At 51.5% G+C, this 22078-nt stretch overlaps 1 protein-coding gene across 1 annotated transcript; it reads left to right on the top strand.

Annotated features, from left to right (window-relative positions):
• The first annotated feature begins 128 nt into the window (after window positions 1-128).
• On the top strand, window positions 129-18783 carry LOC127052631 (chemokine-like protein TAFA-5). The gene is made up of 4 exons (XM_050956508.1): window positions 129-1265; window positions 9064-9216; window positions 10846-10973; window positions 16334-18783. The coding sequence occupies exons 1-4, from the start codon at window positions 1169-1171 to the stop codon at window positions 16340-16342; spliced, it is 387 nt and encodes a 128-aa protein (XP_050812465.1). The 5' UTR covers window positions 129-1168; the 3' UTR covers window positions 16343-18783.
• Window positions 18784-22078: the final 3295 nt, after the last annotated feature.

Here is a 22078-nt window from a genome sequence, read left to right as displayed (position 1 = left end):
AGCAGTGGGGGAGGGGGGGCTTTGTGGCAAGTCTCAGCTTGCGGGGGGAGGACACACTTACCGGGGCTGATCCCCACCCCCACCCCGGCTGCGCTTCCCGGGATTCCCCTGCTGCTTGCTGAGCCGAGCCGAGCCGGGATAGCGGGGGCTATTTGCTCCTGGGTACCCGCCACAGGTTAGCGAGTCCAGTCCGGGGCAGCGACCTTGGCGCCCCCCCCCGCCGGGAAGGGCCACCCGCCCAGCGGAGCAAGTCAGCTTGCCAAGGTGCAGCCGGGGGAAAGGGGGAGGCTGCTACCCCTCCCGATCCGTATCGTGTATCCTCCTGCCGCCCGCCTCGCTCCCTGCCCAGCTGCGGGAGGGAAGCGCAGAGTTGCTGCGTGCGGTGCCGGGGAGAGAATTACCGCCTGGCTTTCGCCTGGCAAACTGCATCAAGCCTCGGGGAAATACTAGCCGCCGCTCTGCGGGCTGAATGCAAAGGAGCTGCCCAGGGATCCGGGCTCCCTCCAGCCCCCGCGGGGCAGCAGAGGCGTTTTCGCTGGAGCCCTGGCCCCCAAAGAGAAGCCGAGTGCACCGGCTGCATCTTCTGGATACTTTCGGGTTTCAGCCGCTGGAAGAAACTGGGCTTTAGACAAATCCAACCCGCTGATGGGGGGAGTTTGACCCCGCCTGGCCCAGGAGCACAGGACGGTGCAGGCAGCTGTGCCAAGGAGCCACCCTCGAGAGGGGCAGATCCCCTCCTCCCCCTGCGCGTGGGGTCCGCCTGCAAGGCTGGGATGCGGTGACCCAGGTACTAAAGGAACCAGTCTGTGCCCCTGGAGCTGCAGCTCTCCTGCCTGGCTGGAGCTGGGGGCTCCCTGGCTGCAGCCTTCCTCCTGCTCAGAGGGGCTGGAATTAGGGGGGCTGCTGCCCCCCCTCCCCTGCTTGACGTGGTTTCCATCACATCCAGGGTTTACAGTTTGGTTCAACAGCTCTCACTGTACGAATGGTTCCAGCGCCCCTGCACCTGCTTCTCCTCTGAAGGGAATGCAGCTGCTCCCCAGCCATGCTGGGCTGCCCTGTGCCAGGTGGAGACGTCCCTGGTAGTTGGATTTAGAGGGGACCAGGACTTCCTGCAGCGTGAGAGGGGGGCCCAGCCCTGCCTCCCCGCCCCCCTCCCAGCCCACTCAGGATGCTGGCCGGCTGGAGAGAGCTCTCTGCAGGGATTGGTGCCACGCTTTGCTGCCTCCTCTTCTTCTGGCTCTTGTATTCTCATCCGCCTAAGGAAGGTAACGTCTCTGCTGTATCATATGCCTGCCAAGGCTCCTGGCTTGTGCCAGCTGGGGCAGGGGGAGTTTTAAAGGGGTTGTGTCGCCTTCTGCCACATGCCCCCCCCCCAGAGCCTGCATCAGAGCCATCTGGTGCCATGCAACCTGCACAGATCCCTCTCGTCTTTGGGATTTCGCATAGCAGAGTTAGCATCTCCTTCTGTAAGGGTTGGGGGCAAACTTTCCAGCAAGGGCTCCCCAGAGGAGAAGAGGTTCAGTCTCTCATTAGGCTCAGTCGTTAGCTGCCAGGTGCCTGTCCAGAACTGTGGACTGGTTTTCAATCTGAGAGACACTGGCTTGCAGTAGGGGGAGGATTCACCTCTTTGTGAACTGGGTGTCTGAGGGCCTGGTAAGCCTTGTGAGCTGAGCCATTCAGCGAGGAAACTGGGGCTGCTCTTCCCTCCCGAGGATGCTGGGCCTGCATGTTGCACTGGGTCAAATGGGGCTAGGTCAGAGCTGGCCCAAGAGATGGGGCTGCCTCTCCTCCCTGTTACCAGCTGCTAAATCACATTAGAAAGAGTGTGAGATACAGTCAGTACTTCCCTAATGATTTCTCTCCATGCAAGGCAGCTGCGGTGTCAGCCAGTGGGAAGGGAAGTGGTCTGTGCTATCATGAGTGAGGATGAGCCAATAAGACAATATCTCCCTGAAGATGTGGAGATACTCTGGGAAAAAGTTGACTCTAAGGTCTGAAGCACAGGCCTGGGAGTTAGGAAGTCTGGGTTCAACCCTGGGCTCTGCCACAGACTTCCTGTAGGACCATGGGCAAGTCACTTAGTCTCTCTGTGCCTTGGTTTCCCATCTGTGAACTGAAGATCATTGTTTACTGAGGACTGTTTATTAACAGGGGTAAAGGCGCTTACGTGAAAGGTGCTACAAAGTGCAAAATATTAGTGCCACAGTGACTGGGGCTGTTATATTTACATAGGATAAATTAAAATAAGATGCCTTGGGAATGAACTCTCTTTAATTGTACAGAGTCCCATATAGTGTGGATTGCAACTTGGGTTCCCAGGGTGACTCTTCTCCCAGACAAGGAGGGTGGGGGGAGAGAAGTGAAAGTAGGACAGAGAAAGGAAAACTGCCAGGTTAAAATACAAACAAACCCTGAAGAGCACTGTCAGTTTCTCTTTTCCTTTAAACTCGGGGGCACTGTTTGTTTCCAGTGACTGAACTTGGTCTAGTTCAGTGTCCCACTTTCCAGTGTTGTCCCAGCTGGTTTCCAGAGGGTGTCTTGGAGATGGCCAGACATCTATATTGGATGAGAGCTGGAATCTCTCTCTCTCTCTCTCATCTTTTGATGGTATCTCATGCAGTACTGATCCTTTTTATAGCTGAAATGAAATTCACTTCCAGCACTGTTTGGTCTGTCTCCCACTTGCTTCCAACACGGAGGAGGAGGGTTTCACACAGGACCCAAGGAAAGACAGTGTGAAACTAGAAGAGAAGCTGTTAAAACAGTATGGAAATTGGGGTGAAAAATGGCTGAGAACACTCCCCTTTTGTGAGGCTCAATCCTGCAGGGGTGCTGTGCCCCTTGACCTAGGGAGGTGATGGAATCTCTATCCTTAGAGGTTTTTAAGGCCTGGCTTGACAAAACCCTGGCTGGGATGATTTAGTTGGGGAATGGCCCTGCTTTGAGCATGGGGTTGGACTAGATGATCTCCTGAGGTCCCTTCCAACCCTGATATTCTATGATTCCAGCGTGAATTGAGGTTGCTTAGCACCTCAAAGGACAGGCCCCGTGCTACGTAACTGAATTGCCATTCAATCTTCTCCTCCGCTTTCTTGCTGCTAATTTGCTGCATGACTGCCGGGGCTGGCAGCAACCTGAACAAACCGTGCCAAGACGCTTGCTCGCCCCCTGAATCGGCACCATTACGCTGAGCGCCTCAGCGAGCCGGCCGCGTCTCCCTCACCTCCAGAGGCTGCGCTTGCAAATGAGGACGTGAGAGGAGCGTTGCTGAGCCATGTGGATCCATACGTAATGCCACAATTACCAACTAACTAAACATTTGTGCAATAATTCAAATGATGCAGCATTACTCAGCCAAGCAAGAGACAAGTTCAAGCCTGGCCTCAGGCATGGCTAGAGGCTAGAACTGCTAAAGCATCAGCTGGGTTGGCAGAGCTATAAGATAGGACAGCTAGAGGGTGCAATGTTCCTGACTCCACAGCCCCCCGCTGGGCAATTTGTAAAGCCTTGTTAGAGGTAAGGGGCCACAGCAGATTGCAAATGTCAGAGGTAAGGAACCCCAGTGTCTTTCTGATTTAAGATATTAAACCAGAAAGCCCTGCTTAGCAAATGGGTAAAGAGAAGGCCTAGTCAGAGAGGTGCGGATTGAACTGGGAAATCTTAAATTCAAACTTCAGCTCTGCCAGTAACTCACTGGGTGGATTTGAGCAAATCATGTGACCTTTCTGGCCAAATTTCTGCTCTGAGTGACACTGGTGTAAATCCAGAGTAACTTCAGTGGAGTCACTCCTGATTCACAGTGGAGTAAGTGAGAATTTGACCCGGTCTCAATTTGACACACGTGTGTTTTAGTTGCTCCAGTCTGTATAATGAGGACAGTTGCACTTAACTACATCAGATGTGGGTTGGGCGGATTAATCAGTTAATGTTCTCTAGGCAAGTGCAAAGCATAATGCTCAAATGTGTGTGCGTGTAGCTGGGTGGATGGGTGCATGCCTGTGTCCTGGTGGAGGGGGAAGTGGTTTCCAGTAATTTCAAGGGGGAGTTCTGATTTAAAAACCAGTGGTCCAAAAAGACCCCCTGTCTCTCTTGCTGGGTACCTAGAGAGCATAAAATTTGAATGGCTCTGAGCAAATTTTGAAATTACCACTCCCTTGAAGCTAATGAGCAGAGCAATTTCAGAGAGACCTTAATGTTTTCAGAGCTGTGGCTCTCAGTGCCCTTGCTCTGCTCGAGAGTTTCTTCTCACTCTGCTTATGATGGAATAAAACAACTCAGAGCAGTTCTCTTGCCTCCTGGGAGTGTGCAGTTGTGATGAATGCAGAGCTGGCAGTGCCCACTCCTGTAGAAAAGGATTTAGTTTGGATCCATATTAGATGCGTTCCAAGCTGCCATCATTCTTGTGTTGGAGCATTTTGCAACGTGTGACTCATACAGTCTCCTCCGGACATTATTGAAATTGCCCATCGTCCAAATGGCCACAGCTAATTGGCAGTGTATGTGTGGGCAGGGGGAATGGTGAATCCCCCTGATGCAGATCTCAGAGACTCCCAAGGCATATCCCAAACCAAACCATAATCCCTGCTGAATCAATGGCAAATCTCCCATTGATTTCATTGGAACCAATATTTGGCCCAGAGGATTCCTGGATGTGGGCAGCAAACAGCACTGGCTTCAAAGCTACCAAACACGGCTCACGCTGGAGCTGCCTGTAAAACACTTGTGACTGCTTGTAGCAGACCATAGGGTTGCTTCTTCAGCAGTGACCCTGCCTGCACCCAGCAGAGCCGGGAATGATGGCTGAAGCCCCTAATACTCATCCACAGACTCCCTTCCTAACAGATTCTCCCCGGTGACTGCTCTGTGCATTTTTAAAAATTCGGTAATGACGAGGGGTTGTCAGTGTTATTGACCCATCACTTAGGAATGGTCCATGGGGTGCACATCTCAGCCCAGTGAATTTTTCCTGCTCCTGTCTCTCTCCATGTGGTGCTTTTCTCTGTCTAATACAGACTGATGCTCCTGAAGATGTCTCACTCACGTCACTCGAGGAGAGGAGAGGAGGAGAAAACGCCCCGTCGCTTCAGTGCTATTTTCAAGGGGCTGATTGCAAGAGGAGCTAGAAGCAGGAGCAAAGAGAGATCTAGAGTTCCATGCACTGGCTGTTTTAAATCTAGGAACACTTTGAATGCCAGGCACACAATTAATTTCAATGTAATGGGAGGGAGAGCAGCGTGTTAAATAATTGCCCCGAGAAACAGAGGCTTTGGATTCATAACCAAGTAGAAACTGGAGCTGTCCATTGGCATTTGGCAGTGTTGCCTCTGATGTGCATTTAAAACCCACATTGTCTCAGTTACCCAGACCCTTCCAGGGACGAACTCCCCCGCTTTTCCACTTTAAATGCCAAGTTTACTAGCCTGGGTCCATTGAACTCAGCAGGTGTTTTGCCACTGACTTCCCCCAGGAGCCCCATTTCACCCCACATCTGCACTAAAAGCCTTTCGCAGCACCGGGAACTGCATGTCAATAGTTCCCAGGGCTAGGTAGAAGGCTGGGTGTCCATCTCGGCCTCAGAAGCACAGATGACAGGGGAGGGTCCATGAGACAGTCTTTCTGTTAAAGGGATCTGTGACTCAGGTTGCAAGCTGGGAGCCCGCTTTGGCCTCCAAACCGAGTGTAAGGAACTGGGCGTAAACTTGGCTTGAATAATGGTTCCAGCTAACCTGGTTTCTAAGCTGGTTTAGCTGATGGGAGTGGATGGAGTCAATTTGTGTCTGAAAACCATGCTAGCTAGTTATCCATCCATCCATGGCAGTCGCTCTAACACTTGAGCATCCAGGCAGTGGACAGAAAGACACAGTCTGAGCTGGATGGCTTATTCCCTTGAGCCTGAGGCTAACCCAAAGAGACGCCGCTTCATGTCTTCAAAGCTCAGCCTGAGCTGTGAGTAGAGTGAATTTTCCACAGTGCCCGACCCCGGCACGTTTCGAACTGGGCCCAGCATTGAAACCAAGCAGCCTGCCGTTCAGGGGAGAGGCAGGTGGAGCAGAGCACGGGCCCACAGCAGTTTCTGGCCAGCTGGTTAGAGGGGCAGCTGAGCATTTAAGAGAGTCAGGCCTGATCACATCACTCCAGAGTCTGCCCGGAGGGGCAGGGCACTCGCTCTGTGGAAATGTGGCTGTGCTGGTGAGACAGGCTGTCCAGGAATCCCGGCAGAGAGCCTGGCACAAGGTATAGCAGTGTAGGTTTTCTACTGGCTTTCATCCAGAAGGAGCGCTGGGTGTGACTAGAAGAGACCAGACAGCGAGTGCAATAAAACTCTCCTTCCTCGCTCGTCTTCAGTGGAGTCCCTCGTGTTTTATTCTCCTGTTAGTGGGAGCAGGAGCCAGCTCAGTATTTGTCAGGACAACAGAGATGCTCCAGCCAGCAGGCCACACAAGAAGAACAAAGCAGCTGCATCCCACTAACTCAGCATGACTGCAGGCTGAAGCTGTTGCTGAAGAAAGAAGTGGCTATATTTTCAGATCAATAAAAAAAAGAAAGAAAAGACTAAGGATAAATACATTAAAAGGCTGTGAGTTGTTCAGACACTATTGTTATGTGAGGCCAGATGAGGACCAAAGATTTAAGGATCAAAGAAGTTCTGAAAGCTTTGTAATGTTTTGCCCTCCGTTTGCTATGAATTAAGGGCCTGATTCTGTGATGTGGCCAATGCCCAACTCCCGTTCACTTGAGTGGGAGCTGAAGGTTATTATTGAAGTGTAAACATACGTAGAAAATATTTTCAGTGGGTTTTTTATATTTCCTAATGATCCCGACCCATCAAATACAGACCTGCTTTTGGGGCCAGAACTCAGCGCCAGCGCTTGGAGGTGTTAAGATTTGACAGAGTTCACTGGTTCGGTCCATTCCATGGACAGCCTATTTGGATCAGAGTTTAGCTCTTGCTTTCCACACACTCAGGAACTGAATCATAGAATATCAGGGTTGGAAGGGACCTCAGGAGGTCATCTAGTCCCACCCCCTGCTCGAAGCAGGACCAATCCCCAACTAAATCATCCCAGCCAGGGCTTTGTCAAGCCTGACCTTAAAAACCTCTAAGGAAGGAGATTCCACCACCTCCCTAGGTAACCCATTCCAGTGCTTCACCACCCTCCTAGTGAAAAAGTTTTTCCTAATATCCAACCTAAACCTCCCCCACTGCAACTTGAGACCATTGCTCCTTGTTCTGTCATCTGCTACCACTGAGAACAGCCTAGATCCATCCTCTTTGGCACCCCCCTTTCAGGTAGTTGAAAGCAGCTATCAAATCCCCCTTCACTCTTCTCTTCTGCAGACTAAATAATCCCAGTTGAGACCCATCTCTAGCTATCGTAGGTACTTACATGGCCAGCATCACCATAACATCCAACTGCCTAACACTCTGAATGATCATACCTTGCTCTTCTGTAGCACTTTTCAACAATAGATCTCAAAGCGCTTCACCATTTTTAATGTGTTTATCCTCATGCCCCTGGGAGGTAGGGCAGTGCTTCTATCCCCATTGTACAGATGGGGAACCGAGGCACAGAGAAACTAAGACACATAAGGATCAGAGCTTAACTCCCATTGAAATCAGTGGGAATTAGGTGCCTAAATACCTTTGAGGATCTGAGCCTAAGTGACTTGCCCAAGGTCCCAAGTGTCCCAGCCCTGACCATGGCACCTCCTCACTCCTCTTGATAGCTAGCTTCCCAAAGTTTAAAAAGTCAGTCAGCCAGAAAACCCCACAACACCTTCCCCCCCAAATAAACCGTTTACTAGTAGCAAAAAAATAAACCCAAGTCTCAGAGCCCAGGCCAACAGACCCAGGCTCACGCTGCAGGGCTAAAAATAGCCATGTAGATGGGCTGGAGCCCCGGCGCCGAGACCCTCCCTGCTCACCTGGTTTCACAGCCCCAACTCCAGCCCAAGCCCAGACATCTACGCAGCTATTTTTAGCCCCGCAGTGCCAGCCCCAGGAGCCTGATTTGATCCATGCTCTGAGACTCCTCGCTGCAGAGATGATTTTGGTTTTTTTGCTGTGTAGACGTGCCCAAATGAAGGGCCTGCTCCTGGAATCCTTCCCCCACTGACTTCAGTGCTACGACTGCCATGAGGAATAAAGGACTGGGCCCTAATTAATCAAAACAAAGGCATAAAACAACATCGTCCGAGGCAAGTCATACCTGACGAATGCCATTCTAATAGAAACATCTTACCCACCCACATGTACTTACTCGGATAACAAATAGCTTACTCCGGGAGATCCAGATTGAATTTATATATTACAGGCCAAATAAATAGGAAAAGGTCTGCCAAATGTTTCCATATAAATCCCAGTGATCTCATCTCTTTTCATCTGTACAATTTGGAAAAATATGAAGGGAATTAGCAAGTGTTTTTATCCAGCTAATAGGGTAAATGGCAAACAGGTGGGGTTTCTTTCATTTGAAGGAGCAGGACTGTCAGAAACAGAGAGATGCCACAGCTTCAAACTGTGCTTGGGATCACAGTAGAGCAGGGAGAGGCACCCTGCTTATGTTGTAAGCCACTCCCAGGCCCCATGGGACAGGAAAGGAGCTGAGGGAAGGTACTCGGTGCCTGGCCAGTGGGGAGGTGAAAAGCCTTTTCTCTAGATTGGGCCATCTCCAGAGTTGTCCTGACTCAGGCACAAGTCCCATGGAGGAACCGCTTCCACTGAACTCAGTAGGGACTGATGGATTTGGACCTCTGTAGGGTTTAGGTTTCCTTCTACCATCTAAAGTCCACGGGTGCGTCAGGCTGGTAGCACCCCTGAGAACCAGGCCCTAACTGGCTCTGGTTGGGCTCCCAAGAAACAGAGACATCCAAAAATCAGTGGTTTCTTTTGACTCTGTTGGCCCAGAACACACAGCAAGTCAATGACTGAGCTGGGCATGGGACCCAGCCGCCCTGACTCCCACCTCCTGTTCTTGCAAGGGCTGCACCCTGAGCGCAGGTGCCCTGCCCTGGTGCTCTGACTGTGCAGTGGCTGCTGGATGTCCCTGTGTCTCGTTGCAGGGAAGGAGCTGGAGGTGGGGACGTGTGAGATTACGGCACTGAACAGAGACCTTAGCCACCCCAGGAGGATGATCGCCCGGCAGACAGCACGCTGTGCCTGCAGGAGAGGCCAAGTTGCAGGCACAACAAGGGCAAAACCTGCCTGTGTGGATGGTAAGAGATCTCTGACTGCTCCAGAGAGCTATGGTCCAGGGCTATGGGGCTGCCTGTGGCTTCTTGGTTCTCATTTTTATGCATGCCGTGGTCGCTTGGGACTTTATGATGACAGCAGCCACAGAACTCAGATCCTTCTGCTCCCAGAGGGGCTAGAACTAGGGGTGAGGCTGCGCCCCCTGACTTGAAGCCGTTTCCATCACATGCAGAGTTTAGCGTTTAGTTCAATGGCTCTCAGCGCCCCTGCCTGGCCCAGAAATACAGGCCCCTTATCACTGGGAGCTGCTAACCATACAGGTGACATGACACACAGTCAAACAGTCCTGGGTGGGGTCCATGGTAACACACACACACATGCCTGCTCATTGAGAACACTCATGGTCCAGCAATGTCCGGCTGTATCAGGGTTCATACCTGTTGGTTGCAGCCGCCTAAGCATGGTGGTGGAGGTGCAAAGCTCTTTGGAAAATCTGGCCTGTTTGTGGGTGCCGAGCCCCTGAAAATCTGGCTCTGAACATTTTGGGAAGTCCAGCTTCACAAGTGAACTCCTCTCCACTCCTGGGCACTGCACAATTGCAGGGAGGCATGAGCTGTGCTGAGGCCCCGCTGGACAGAGTGGTGCAAAGAAAGCCCTACTGATCCAAGCAGGAGTGTTGCTATGCCCACAGCTGTCAGGGGCCATGTGGAGCCCTGGGGAAGGAGGGACATGTCATCTCAGGTTGCTTTGCTTAGGGACTGTGTCCCTCACAGGTGGCAGGTGTCCCTACGCGTGGGGAACAGAAGAGACTGCTCAAAGGTGCTACGATGATACAGATTGTAACTTTCTGCATCAGCTGTCCCCAATGGCCTCAATTCTCTCTCCCTTTCTCCTCTGCCCCTTTGACACATTTTATTTTGCTCTTATTTTATCTCCTGCTCTCCTTGTTTTGGATAACTCAAACCTTCTTTCCACTCTTTGATTTTACTTTCCTTAATTGTTCCTGTTCTTGTTTAATCTTGTGCCATCTCGCTCCTCATATATATCTACCCATCCATCCTTATATACACCCATCTTTCTTTCCCTATACACACCCATCTATCTATCCATCCCCCAACATATCTGTCTCTCCATGTCTATATATACCCATCCGTCTCTCTATATACACATCTATCCATCCATCCCTATATACATCTGTCTCTCCATCCCTATATATACACCTTTCTATCCATCCATCCCAATATACACCCATCTATCCATCCATCTCTGTATATACACATCTGTCCATTCATCCCATATACATCTGTCTCTCCATTCCTATATACACCTTTCTATCCATCCATCCCTATATACACCTATTTATGTATCCATCCATTGCTATATATACACCAATTTATGCATTCCCATACGTCTCTCCATTTCTATATATACCCATCTATCCATTCATCTCTATATACACATCTGTCTCTCCATCCATCCCCATACACATCTGTCTCTCCTATATATTATACACACACACACATCCCTTTCTATCCATCCCTATATACACCCATCTTTTTCCCCTTTGTACCCTACCCTCTTTTATAACCCTTATAATTTCTCCCTCCCCTCCCCTCCCCATGCTCTGTTCCCTGCCCCGCTCTCTCTGGCAGCTCAGCTCATTGCCAGTAAGCAGTGGTGCGGGATGGAGCCTTGTGACGAAGGAGAGCAGTGCACTTTGTTAATAAATCGTTCAGGCTGGAGCTGCACTAGACGACTGGGACGAATAAAAACCGTCACAGTAAGTAACTCCTGCCTCCTTGCAACCAACCCGACTGAGATGGGAGAAGGAAGCAGCCGGGGGTGGGGGTGGAGGGTGTCCTGGTCTGAAGGTATCTGGAGAGAGGGGGATTGGTGTTAGCTGGGAATGAAGGTGAATCACCTGGGTGTGTGTCTGTCTCCATGGCTGAGTGAGGACACCCCCCCACCACCACCACCCATCAGCTCATGCATTTGGGAGCACTGCCAGTAAAACCTGAGCTGCTCTGCCCAGAGAGCTATTCCTGGAACCAACCAGGACAGGCAATAAGGAAAGGCTATAAACATGTCTCCATAGGGCTGGATGCTCCTTTGCTGGAGAAACTGGTTTCACTCCCATTGCCTGATCATAGCTTTAGTGGAGATAGGCATTTCCAGGCCTCTTCCTGCACAGTCAACCCCAAGCATTCAAAGATCATGAGGCAAGTGCCCGAAGATCATGAGAGTGGCTTAAAAAGAACCATATTATCTAGGGCCTGGATCCTCAAAAGTATTTAGGAACCTAACTCCCAGTGATTTTAATGGGAGTTAAAGCTATTTAGGAGCCTAAGGATCTGGGCCTAGGCACCTTGCAAATGAGCCTGTGAGAGGTGGGACAGGTCTGCCTAGTTGTTATCCCATCTTAGAGTGATGGAGAAACTGAGACACAGAGCGGGGAAGTGACCTGCGCACACGGATTCAGTGGCAGAGTCAGAATGAGAGCTAAGATCTCCCAGCCTCCTAGGCCTGGATATTAACCACAAGACCATCCCTCTCCTAGTAGGCATGTGTATGGGGAAGGTCAAGTCTTTAGGTATAGGGAGGGAAGGGGGAATATTTGCATGGCGGGAAAGGGAGCTTGCTGTCTCTTATTCCAGACAGGCAGGCAGAGCACTGTGGTTGCTCCACACAATGTGCACAGACCCCGATGGGAGAAACGGCCCCTAGAAATACAGACCTCTGGCTAAAGTGGGCTTTTATGGAAATTGCAATGAAATCCCAGCACGAGGTACTTTCCTTCCGCTTGCCCTGAGAGCACAGGGAGGCAGCTGCTGGCACCTAAGGGAATCAGCTTTGCTAACCCAGGGAGAGAATAGTAGATCCTGCAGGCCCTGCTCTTGGACCCAGCTCCATCCCCCAGGGAGAGGAAAAGGTCTAGTGCCCACCTGCCAACCCCCACTCACAGACTCCACTCAGCTCTGTCTCTTCCCCAGGGACGGGATAAACAGGAGGTGTCCCTTTGGTACAAGCCCTGGCCCTGCATCATCATAGAGTGGACCCAGTTCAGTTCTGCCTTGTCCGAGTACACATGCATCATGGCTTTGTTTCTAGTGTAGGGGATACAGGCAGCAGGCTCTGGCACCTGCTCTCTTCTGCCTTCCCTAAGGAGAGGCCCTCTTCTCCATTGGGACTGCCTGCCAGGCTCCCCCACCATGCCACAGGCTGCAGCCGGACTAGACCTGTACACAGCCAACACATGCTGTCATTTTAAACATCTGAAACCTGCAGACTGGTTCCCAGCTGGTTTAGTGCCAGCCTCTCCCAGCATGGGAACTGTAAAGAAGGAGGCAAGATCACTGACTGTGGGGGAGCTCCCAACTACTCCAGTCCCTGCCATTCCCAGCAGGGGGTGCTGTAGGGCATGGTACAGCAGCAATGCCGCAGAGGAGGGGAAGGGAGCCAGATTCCAACAGGTACATGCTTTTCCTAATGCCCACAGGAACTTGGGAGATATTTTATAGGCTGGTGGGGAGTGGACAAGCCCGAGCTGTAAAACCTGGATCGAGATTTGGATCCCTTTCTGACCCCATGTGTTGGGGGTGTTGAGATTGGTGGTTCTGTTTTGGTCTGTTATAGATATGGGGGCCAGCTGTGAGGTTCAGATCTGGAACCAGGTTCAGACTCCAGGCATCTCCTGAAAATCTGGGGATGTCTAGATCCAGGGTTTGAGCTGGGGCCCGTCTCAGTCAGGCTGCTCGGCCTTTCCCTTCACAGACAGCCGGAGGGAGACTGGAGCCCTGGTCTCTGCTGTGGGGAGGGCTGAGGGGACGCAGGTGGAGGAGGGTCTGTGCATCTTGCTGTCAAAGTGACACGCTCCTCTGGCAGCATCCTCTGAAGGAGCCCTCGAATCCAGAAGCAGCTGTGTGGCTTCCCTCTGCGCACGGCCCAGGAGTCTGCTCTGCAGTCAGCTCAGCAAGTGAATAACAATGAATGGGGAGCTGGATGCTGCTGGCGGGAGCCTCAGAAGTGCAGTGGGATATTTTATTAATGTCAGAGACATTAAGATTTGGAAAAGAGCAAATTACGCTCCCCGCAGCACAGGGGAGACGGACCTCACCAGGCCACAGCTGTTTGTCTCGCAAGCAGGCAGCCGTGTGAACACGGCTGTCCTGGCCGCTAGCCATCTCCACGTTATCAGGTTTGTCTCAAGGCTCAGTGGGAGGGATCCTCTGCTGCACAGGATGGAATTAGGGCTGGACGGAGCCTTTGCAGAAATGTGGCTCTCTGGCTGGTTTAGAATGAGGTGCCCATGTGAAGGGCTGATCTCAGGGCTCTGAAGTACAGTTTAGTTTCCTGTTTAGTTACATAGGCACAGCCACACTGGGTCAGACTAGGGGCCCCATCTAGCCCAGTATCCTGTTGCCAACAGTGACCAGCACCTGCTGCTTCAAAGGAAGGTGCAAGAACCCTGCAGTGGGCAGCTAAGGCGAAAGTCTGCATTATGTTTCCTCCTGATCCCTTAAGAGAAATCAGTTGAAGCCGTGAAACATGAGGTTAGCCCTTCCAAAACGTTTGTTAGCAATAACTACTGTATGCTAAATCTGGATATTCATGGTTTCCATGTAACTGTCCAATCCCTTTGTTAAATTCTTAGCCTGCTAAATTCTTAGCCTCAGTGACATCATGTGGTAGTGAATTCCACCGTCAAATGATGTGCAAAATCACAAATCTAATTAACGTGGTCAGGTCCTGATCTGCAGCCTCAGGACACTGTATCCAGAGCTGATGTCCTGTCTGGGTCTCTGTGTCCTGCCCAGGCTTTGCCTTGCAGAGCTGGGCTGCCAGCGTCAGCCCTGATGATAGCAGGGGACTTGACCCAGGAGATCCCTTCCAGGCCTATGCCCCTATGACCATGGAGTCCTGTCTAAAAAGGATGGGACCCTTTGTATTGTCAGGGCATTATCTGCATGGTTGGGACTGAGTCTCTGTAGAAGGCTGAGTTCTGGGTTTGGATCAGAGTCTTTTCTCCAGTTGTAACTGGGTTTGGTTTTAGGATTGAAGCTGGTTCTGAGAGACTGGGGACCTGTGGAGAAGTCTGGGGTGGAGAGGGTATGGATGGAGCCCTGTCTGTAATGTCAGGACTCTTGTCCATGGGCGGTGGGCTCACTTCTGGAGAGCCCAGACCTCGTCTAGAATATTGGGGCTCTGCTGGGCTGGGATCCCATCCTTCCATCCCTCTGACTCAGCCTGAATTTCCCTGCATGTCTCTCTCCGGTGCAAAAGGCTGGCGTGCAGCGTAGAAGGATCCTGACCATTCCAGAGAACAACAGCCAACTGTGTGCCATTTCCAGGCAGCGAAGGAAAGATAAATCCGCCCTGGGATGCTGGGAGTGGGAGCCAAGGGAAAGGAGCGGCGCATTCATATTTAATCAGACAGCCTCTCAGAACTGCCCTCCTGCCCCATTTGCACAGCCCTGTTTTGCATAATTCAATATTCAGATGCACTGGGCAACGATGTGGAATCCACACATTTTTCCCCAGGAGTTGGGAGAAACGTAGAACTATACGTGCCTTCTGGAGCGGAGAAACCTCCCCACCAGAGCAAATGGATCACAGTAAACAGACACACCTGCAACCTCTCTCTGGGAGGCACAACCCACCTCTCTCCCCCAACTCTATGCTTCTTGTCCTGGGGCTGTCAGGAGGGCCTTCCTTATTGACCCCCTTGAGATTCAGAGTTCATTCCTGTGGAGGAGCGGGAGCCCTTACTGTGGCACAAGCCTGTGGACAGTGTGATGAGTTGGCTGGGTCTCAGTTCAGCAAGGAGATCAGGGCCTTGAAAGACAAGTTTCTCAGAGGACAACCAGGGTAAAGCACCAGCCAGCTCTTGGGGACCTGAGATAAATCACCACTTCATTCCCATGTGAAACTGATTTGCTGCTCCCGGCTTAATCTGCGGGAGACATTTGTGTGCAATACCACCAGGCAGAGAGGGTCAGCTGGCAGCCCCAGCTCAGGGGAGGCCCCGACCTAGATAGCAGGTGAGACTGTAGGGCAGGAGAGAGCTACATTGGCTGGTCTGTCCGGGCGACTCTGCACAGAGCTGATTGTATAGCGCAGCCAGACTCCTCGCTAGACCTTTGCTTCCAAGAGCATGACGTCGTCTACAACTGTTTAAGAAACGGGGAGCTAAGATGATGGCTCAGGGGGCTGGTATTCATTTCCAGTGCAGAGAGTGAGTGACCAAAAGCCACTGCCATCAGAAGATTATGTGCAATAAGCTGATGGGTCTCACTCTAGTTCCTAGTGGACACACACTGTCATAACTGGCACCAACTGACAGGTCTTGGCAGAGGTGCCGGGGACTGACTGGATGGAGACTGACCTAACTCCCATCTCTGGAGGTGGGGTTGCCATGTCACGGTTTAGGGCAGCATGGGGGATGCTTGCCTTGCCACTTGGCCACTTGTTCCAAAGATGTAGGACTTTGCTCTCCAGAGGTGCCTGGCTCCATCCTATATATAGCCAGTGCTAAGTGGCATGACCCAGGAGCTGCCCACAGCGAGGCCAAGGACTGACCGGGGCAGGGAGGCCAACCTCCCCTCTCATCCTGCCAGGCCAGGGCAGAGACGCCTTGGCAGAGAAGTGGGGTGAGCTTGCCTCGTGGCACCTGCCCTATGGCTAGACACAGGCATTCGAACTCCACACACACATTGTCCAGGGCTCTCTGCTCAGTGTCCCCCTCTGGATCCCCCATTTGGACCCTGCAGCCTGCACCCCCGTCCTTGTATGCTGGCACCCCTGCCCTCCCGTGCTCTGCTGATATCCGCATTTGGGGTCCCTTCCTTCTCGGAGGGGGCAGAGCTATTGTGCACCAGGCTCTCCCCGCCATCCCAGGGTTGCAAAAGGCCTTTCCACAGTGTCCCTAGCTGGGTCAAGCTAACAGCATGAAGGTGATGCTCCAGTGGGGCGCAGGGGCTAATTGAAGAGTGGGGATGCCCCCGGCAGGAGGCAGCAGATGGGTCTCTGGGTGCACAAACCCCTGTCCAGGGCCCCGACCTGCCCCAAAGAACTCAGGGCTGTTGGAAGAGGCAGAGAAGGAGGGAGGGATTCACAGGTTCCCTGTGTGCTTTATTTCCCCAGGTCTCCTGACAGCAGCAGCTGACAGCCCGAGCCTGGTGCCTCCACTCCTGGCTGCCGCAGCAGTACAAATACCGCCGCCCTGGGGTAAGGGGCCAGCCCCTCTGTCTGCATCCCCGTGGGTCGGTCTCCTTGCAGCAGGGCCTGGCAAGTCTCTGCTCTGCAGCCCACACACTGGACACAGAACCGCCTGGACAGAGTGTCTCGCTCTGTTGCCGGCTGGAATGATGCAAAACAGCTGGAAAGACGTGTTGGGTTTATCCCTATCTAATGGATTTCTGTCATCCAGAGGGGTTTTAACTGAAATGCATCTTTCTGCAAATCTTTTCATTGTGAACAGAGGGAGCAGCCCCTTGGCACCCAGAGGGTTAAAGAGTGGGCATATTTGCTGCGGCTGGCTCACTAGGGAGCAGCCCAGGCTGTGAGACCCAAGGAGAGATGGACACAGACTGACGTTTAACCACAACGGAGCTGAAGTTAGGGATGTCTGTCCACCACCTTGAAGCAAACTCTCTTTTGTATTTCTCCTCCCCACCCAATCTCCAGAGAGTGAGAGGATGCAGAGGGGATAGCACCGGAGAGAAGGTGCTAAGGTCGTCTCATCTCTACCCCACTGGTTCACCTTCAGCCCTTTAGAGAGTCCCCCGAGGTTGTGGGGTTGTCTGAACCAAGCCCCCACCCCACACTCAGCAGCACAGGTTCCCCACAGGCTGCTGAGTTGTTCCATAGGGAAACACTGATTCGATGAGTTTCTCTTTCCTTTCCATTTGCAACTTGTCCATCAGCAGCTCACAATTTCCCCAGGTTTATTCAGCAGCTCAGAACAAATGGCCCAATTATTCCTACAGATAAATTCTCAGCCTGTCACCCACTTGCAGTCAATTCATCACTGGGTGGGTGGGGAAAAAATAATCTTTCAATTGAGTCATGTTCATTTGTTTTGATTGGTCCCATGGTGGTGTTTTGGGGCCTTGACTGGGCAAGCATCGCTCTTGGGAGGAGATTACATGTTCCGAATTGGGGTCCCATGAGTGCCCTCCACCTTCCCGCTGACGTCTCTGCTATGAAACGTTGGCTAGGAGATTCCCAGAGGGCGGCAGGGGTTCAGTTCTTGTCGGCGGAGTATAGTCTGGGGAGGTATTTGCCATGTGCATGGGCAGGAGGGAGAGAGAGGGTGGAGTGAGGACGTGCTGAGACCCTGAGCTGCTGGGTTGTTTGCCTCACACTGGTCTGATCCCACAGTGGAAGTAAGAGGAAGGACAGGGGAGCCGGCCAGGGTGCTGGGGAAGCACTCAGGGCTCGATGTTGCAGCCTTGTCTAGACCAGGATTTAGGAGGCGTTGGCTAACTTGTGTTCACGGCCTGGTGCAGACAAGGCAGAGTGCCTTTAACACACGTTGCATGGCTCATGTTAAAGCCTGGGTCAAGGCACCAGTGTAACACATATTAAAAGCACACTGCCTTGACCACACCAGGCTGTTAACACCTTCCAAATCCTTGTCTGACAAGGCCTGAGAGGTGCTGAGTGCCTACAACCCACTCTGAAGCTAATGGGAGCTGAAGTTGCTTGGCACCTCTCAGGATCAGGCCTTTTCTGCTGTATAGAGAGCACTCTATGGTAGTCAGAACTACACATCTGAAGAAGAGAAGGTCCATGCCCTGAAGAGCTTATCCTTAGAGAGGCACCTGAGCCAAAGCTGTGGGTGCAGACATCCCCAAGCTGTGGACAAGTTTGGATCTCAGAGCCTTGCATGTCCTTCTCCAAGGGACCAACAGGTACAGAGCCATCAACACACATGAAATACATCTGGTCACTAGTGCAGACGGGCCCTGCAGAACAGCCGGGTCTGCATGGGAAGAAGGAGGCCCATAGGAAAGGTCACTTGCAATTCAAGAGGACAGCATGGCAGAAGGCAAAGAGCAGGCCAAGGGGCAAGACCAACATGGATCAAAGTTTGCAGGAGTCCTTGAGGCACTGATTTAAACTAGGAGAGGCTTGATCCCTGCTGCTGGGGCATCTCTGAATGCTAGATAGTGGGGCAGCATTGTCCAAGAGGGGTCTCACTCTGTGCCCCCAATACTGAGAGTCAACAGGCAGCTGGCTGGTGATTTACAGCATTTTCCTATCCTGGTTCCAAGAGTGGCTTTGTAGTTGGGGATTGCAGGCTGGGCCATGGGCTGGGTTCCACTTTTCATTCCCTGCAGGTGACCTGGCCCAGTCCTCTCTCACGTGGCATAAAGAGCTGGCTGCTGCTAAGGCGAAGATCCCCGTCCTTAGCAAGCCCCACTCCATCATCTTGAAAATATTAACAGGGGTCCTTCTCCTCTCCCACCATCTCATTGCAAGTGGGACTGTGATCCATGGAATTTTTTCCACTGTAATAAGTTTCCAAAAAAAAAAAACTTGTGATGTCAACAATGTAAGGAAATAAAATTCTAACTTTATTAATCAAAGAGGCCCCTTCTGGGCAGACTCTTGTTTCCCTGGTGATGGTTTGCCCCCATCCCCACTGCCGCAGCGAGGGCAGGCTGGGGGAAGAGGGGATTACCTCCTGGGAGCTCATGGCAATGGCTTGGCAGGCTGCTACATAACGGGCACATCTTAGAAGGAATCAGCGCCATGAGAGGTCCTGGCCCTGATCCTGCAATCCCTCCACAAATAGGCAGAGTGAAGGAGAAGCCCTATAGGGAACCTATTGCTTCAGGCTTCACAGCCTTCCAATATCCTGCAGCCACCACCTCCTATTTCAGTGGCTTGCTCTGGTTTTCTGGACTTTGGGGGCAGAGCCCACCAACCTGAACAGAAGGCACTGGCCAGAGAACTGCGGCAGCTGCTTGGAGGTTCAAAAGCCCTCTTCTCCCCTTCACCTCACTTAGGTACAGGGCTGTGTTTTCCGGCGGCTGAGCTTGAGGGAGTGGGCTAGGGCTAGGCTTTTCTATAGCCCCACCTCCGCTGCAATATCCAAGCAACCTCCCCCATTAATGAATTTATCCCTCTGACTTCCCACCAAGATAGGTAGGAAGTTATGCTCCCCATGTAGAGGGGGAAAGACAGGCCCAGAGAGACCAAGAGCCAGGTTTGCAGAGGAGTGCACAGCTATGATGAAAATCCATCCATAAGCCTCACAATGGTAGCTGAGCTTTTTGGAAAAATCCAGTGTCAACTGTGGCAGCTGAGCTCTTGAGAACCTGCCCCTATTGTACACATCCAAGGTCCTGTCCCCCTCCCCCTCTCCCATCTGGATGGCAGGACTGGGAGTAAAGCCTCGAGTCCCCTTACAAAGCCGTAAACACCGCCTCTTCCTTCTGTACTAGGCTGCTGCCTGTGAATGAACACATGCGGCTGGGGATGGGAAGCAGCAAGCATGGTCCTTCAATAGCTCCCAGTCCAGTGGCAGGGTTAACAGAAGCTGCCCCCTCCTCTTTGTGATGTGCTTCAGGTGCACAATGAACTCTCCTCTGACTGGGCAAGCCACCAAGGGAGCTGGGTGGGCAGCTAGCCAGCAGTATTTAAATACCTGCCTTGTTCTACAGGGCTTCATTGTCCTCCCCTAACCTCCACTGCAACCAGAGTTCAGAGAGTCAGTCTCCAAGGCACTAATTCCTGTCTCCACCTAATTACCATTGATTGGATTTCCCCCTATAACAGTCTCTGTCATTATCCCGGCACGGTGAGGGGTGGTTCTACGTGAGGGTCTGTTAGAGAAGCAGCTTCAAACCAAGAGAGGCAATTTGCAGCCCAGGCACAGAGCAGTTCAGACAAGAAGCCTTTAATTATCCATAAAACACAGACTGGTAGGAGAGCAGTGTCCCTCATCTGGAAAAGCAGTCTCAGCTGATCTCCAGGCCCATGCTGGGGCTGAGCCAAAGCCTAAGGTCACTGGGACTCTCCCCCTTGGCTCCAAGCTTTGGATCCGGCTCTCCTTTGTCCTCAGCTTCTCCGCTGAGGCTGCCATACAATTATTTATATCATCATAGTCATGGGCCAGGAGTCCCACTGTGCTAGGTGCTGTCCCTGCCCCCAAAGAGTTCACAGTCTAAGAGAGATATGGCCACCACAGTATTGCACAGACAGCACCATTATGGTAATTGCTACCCCAATTAGTGCCAGCCCGGAGCTGGGCTGTGCAACGTACACATTTGTTTGCTAGGAACTGGGCTGCCACCCATCTTTGATTGCCAACTGGTCCTCCCCAATGAGGCTATTTGAGTAACAAGGATGTTCCTAACTTCGTAGTGCTTCTCTCCTTTGCAAAGCATTTTGAAGAGTATCTTTCACTCATTTCACAGATGGGAAAAGCGAAGACACAGAGCGGTAACTAGCTTGTTAGAGGCTACACAGCAGAGCCAGGAACAGAGCCCGGCTCTCTGGAGAGCTACGTAGGTGCTCTACCCACTGGGTTACACAGTCTCCTATCTTGCCTTTCCTGATGAGACGCGGTTATTGTTAGGGATGCCTTTCAGCCGTGGAGTAACTCAAGGAGTTGTATTTTCATTACTTTGTTTTAAAAAAAACATGCTTTTTTTAAATGTAACCATTTCATCCAAAAATGTCATCACAGAATTTAATACACAATTACCTTCCTAGTCTGTCTAAGACTTAAATCATGCTCATCTCCATGATCATCTTGCAAGAGTTTAAACATTTATTTATTTAGCATCTCTGAACTAAATATTTCCCAACTAGCCCCTGATCCAACTAATCACAAAGCACTCCACAGAATGGCAACAATGCCTTGTGTCCAGGAAGAGCCCAAAGTATTTTCATAAATAGAGAATCATATGGGAATCATCAACCTCTGAAATGCAGCCACCTCTGGGGTGGAGCTGTTTGACAATACCGCACAGCGCTATTACGCAGGAAGAGGAAGTGAAGATTGTTCCACCCAACTGAAAAGGACAGGAGAAGTTTTAGGAAGGCAGATTGTAATTACCCCGTTGAAGGTAATTTGGTCAAGACGCAAGAATTTATGCCCCCTGCCTGGAATTATTAATGACCAGTAGTGCTCTTATAATGTGTAACATCCAAAAGAGGACACCTCCAGCAACACAGACCCCCCTGACATCATGCAGGGGGCATCAACTCAGTACAGAGCCAGAGACCGGCTTAAACCCCCTGCTATCACATCACCAATACAACTTCCTGCACCAGCCAGGAATCATAAAGGAAGCCAAGGACCCATATTTTAATATCACCACAGTTATGTATTTCCCTGAACCGGTGAATATTATGCACCATAAAAAAACAGCTGATTATATATTCCATTAGTGCTCCAGATTAAAATTAGAGGATATTTATTACAGGTCTTTTTACCTTTTCTTCTTCCACTCCCCACCCATAGATCACAATGTCAATTACCCTAAAACAAATCAGCTAAAGCAGCGTTGAGGGTCAGAATGAATTTGGGGGTGACAACATGGAAGACTCAAGTGATTGGTAATAAGGTACACGGTTCTTGCAGTTTACCTGGGTAGCTGTTGCCCAGGTAGGGAGTGCTGAAAGCCCTAACCTTCTAATACTGTGAAAAGAGCTAAAGGCCTCTCGCTCTTGTTCTTATGGGGCAGGGGCGCATACCCATAATTGGCACAAGTGGGTAACATTGGGAGATGGCCTCATATATATATTTACTTGCGGTATGTTGTTCAGCCATTAGGTGTCTCTGTGTTGTACTGAGTTCCAGCCAGGGCGCAGCCCCTGGTAAACAAAGCAGAGAAAGCTGGTACTCAAGCTAGGTGGAATCCTCTTTGT

The sequence above is a fragment of the Gopherus flavomarginatus genome, chromosome 5 (assembly GCF_025201925.1).
Source record: "Gopherus flavomarginatus isolate rGopFla2 chromosome 5, rGopFla2.mat.asm, whole genome shotgun sequence".
NCBI lineage: Eukaryota > Metazoa > Chordata > Testudines > Testudinidae > Gopherus > Gopherus flavomarginatus.
Note: the sequence above shows the minus strand (reverse complement) of the source record. Positions and strands in the feature narration are given on the sequence as shown.

Excerpts from the sequence above, each read along its gene's own strand:
- LOC127052631 (XM_050956508.1), top strand. The coding sequence starts at position 1,169 with ATGCTGGCCGGCTGGAGAGAGCTCTCTGCAGGGATTGGTGCCACGCTT. Across the intron at positions 1,266-9,063 it reads TTCTCATCCGCCTAAGGAAG|GGAAGGAGCTGGAGGTGGGG; the intron begins GTAACGTCTCTG and ends GTCTCGTTGCAG. Across the intron at positions 9,217-10,845 it reads AAAACCTGCCTGTGTGGATG|CTCAGCTCATTGCCAGTAAG; the intron begins GTAAGAGATCTC and ends TCTCTCTGGCAG.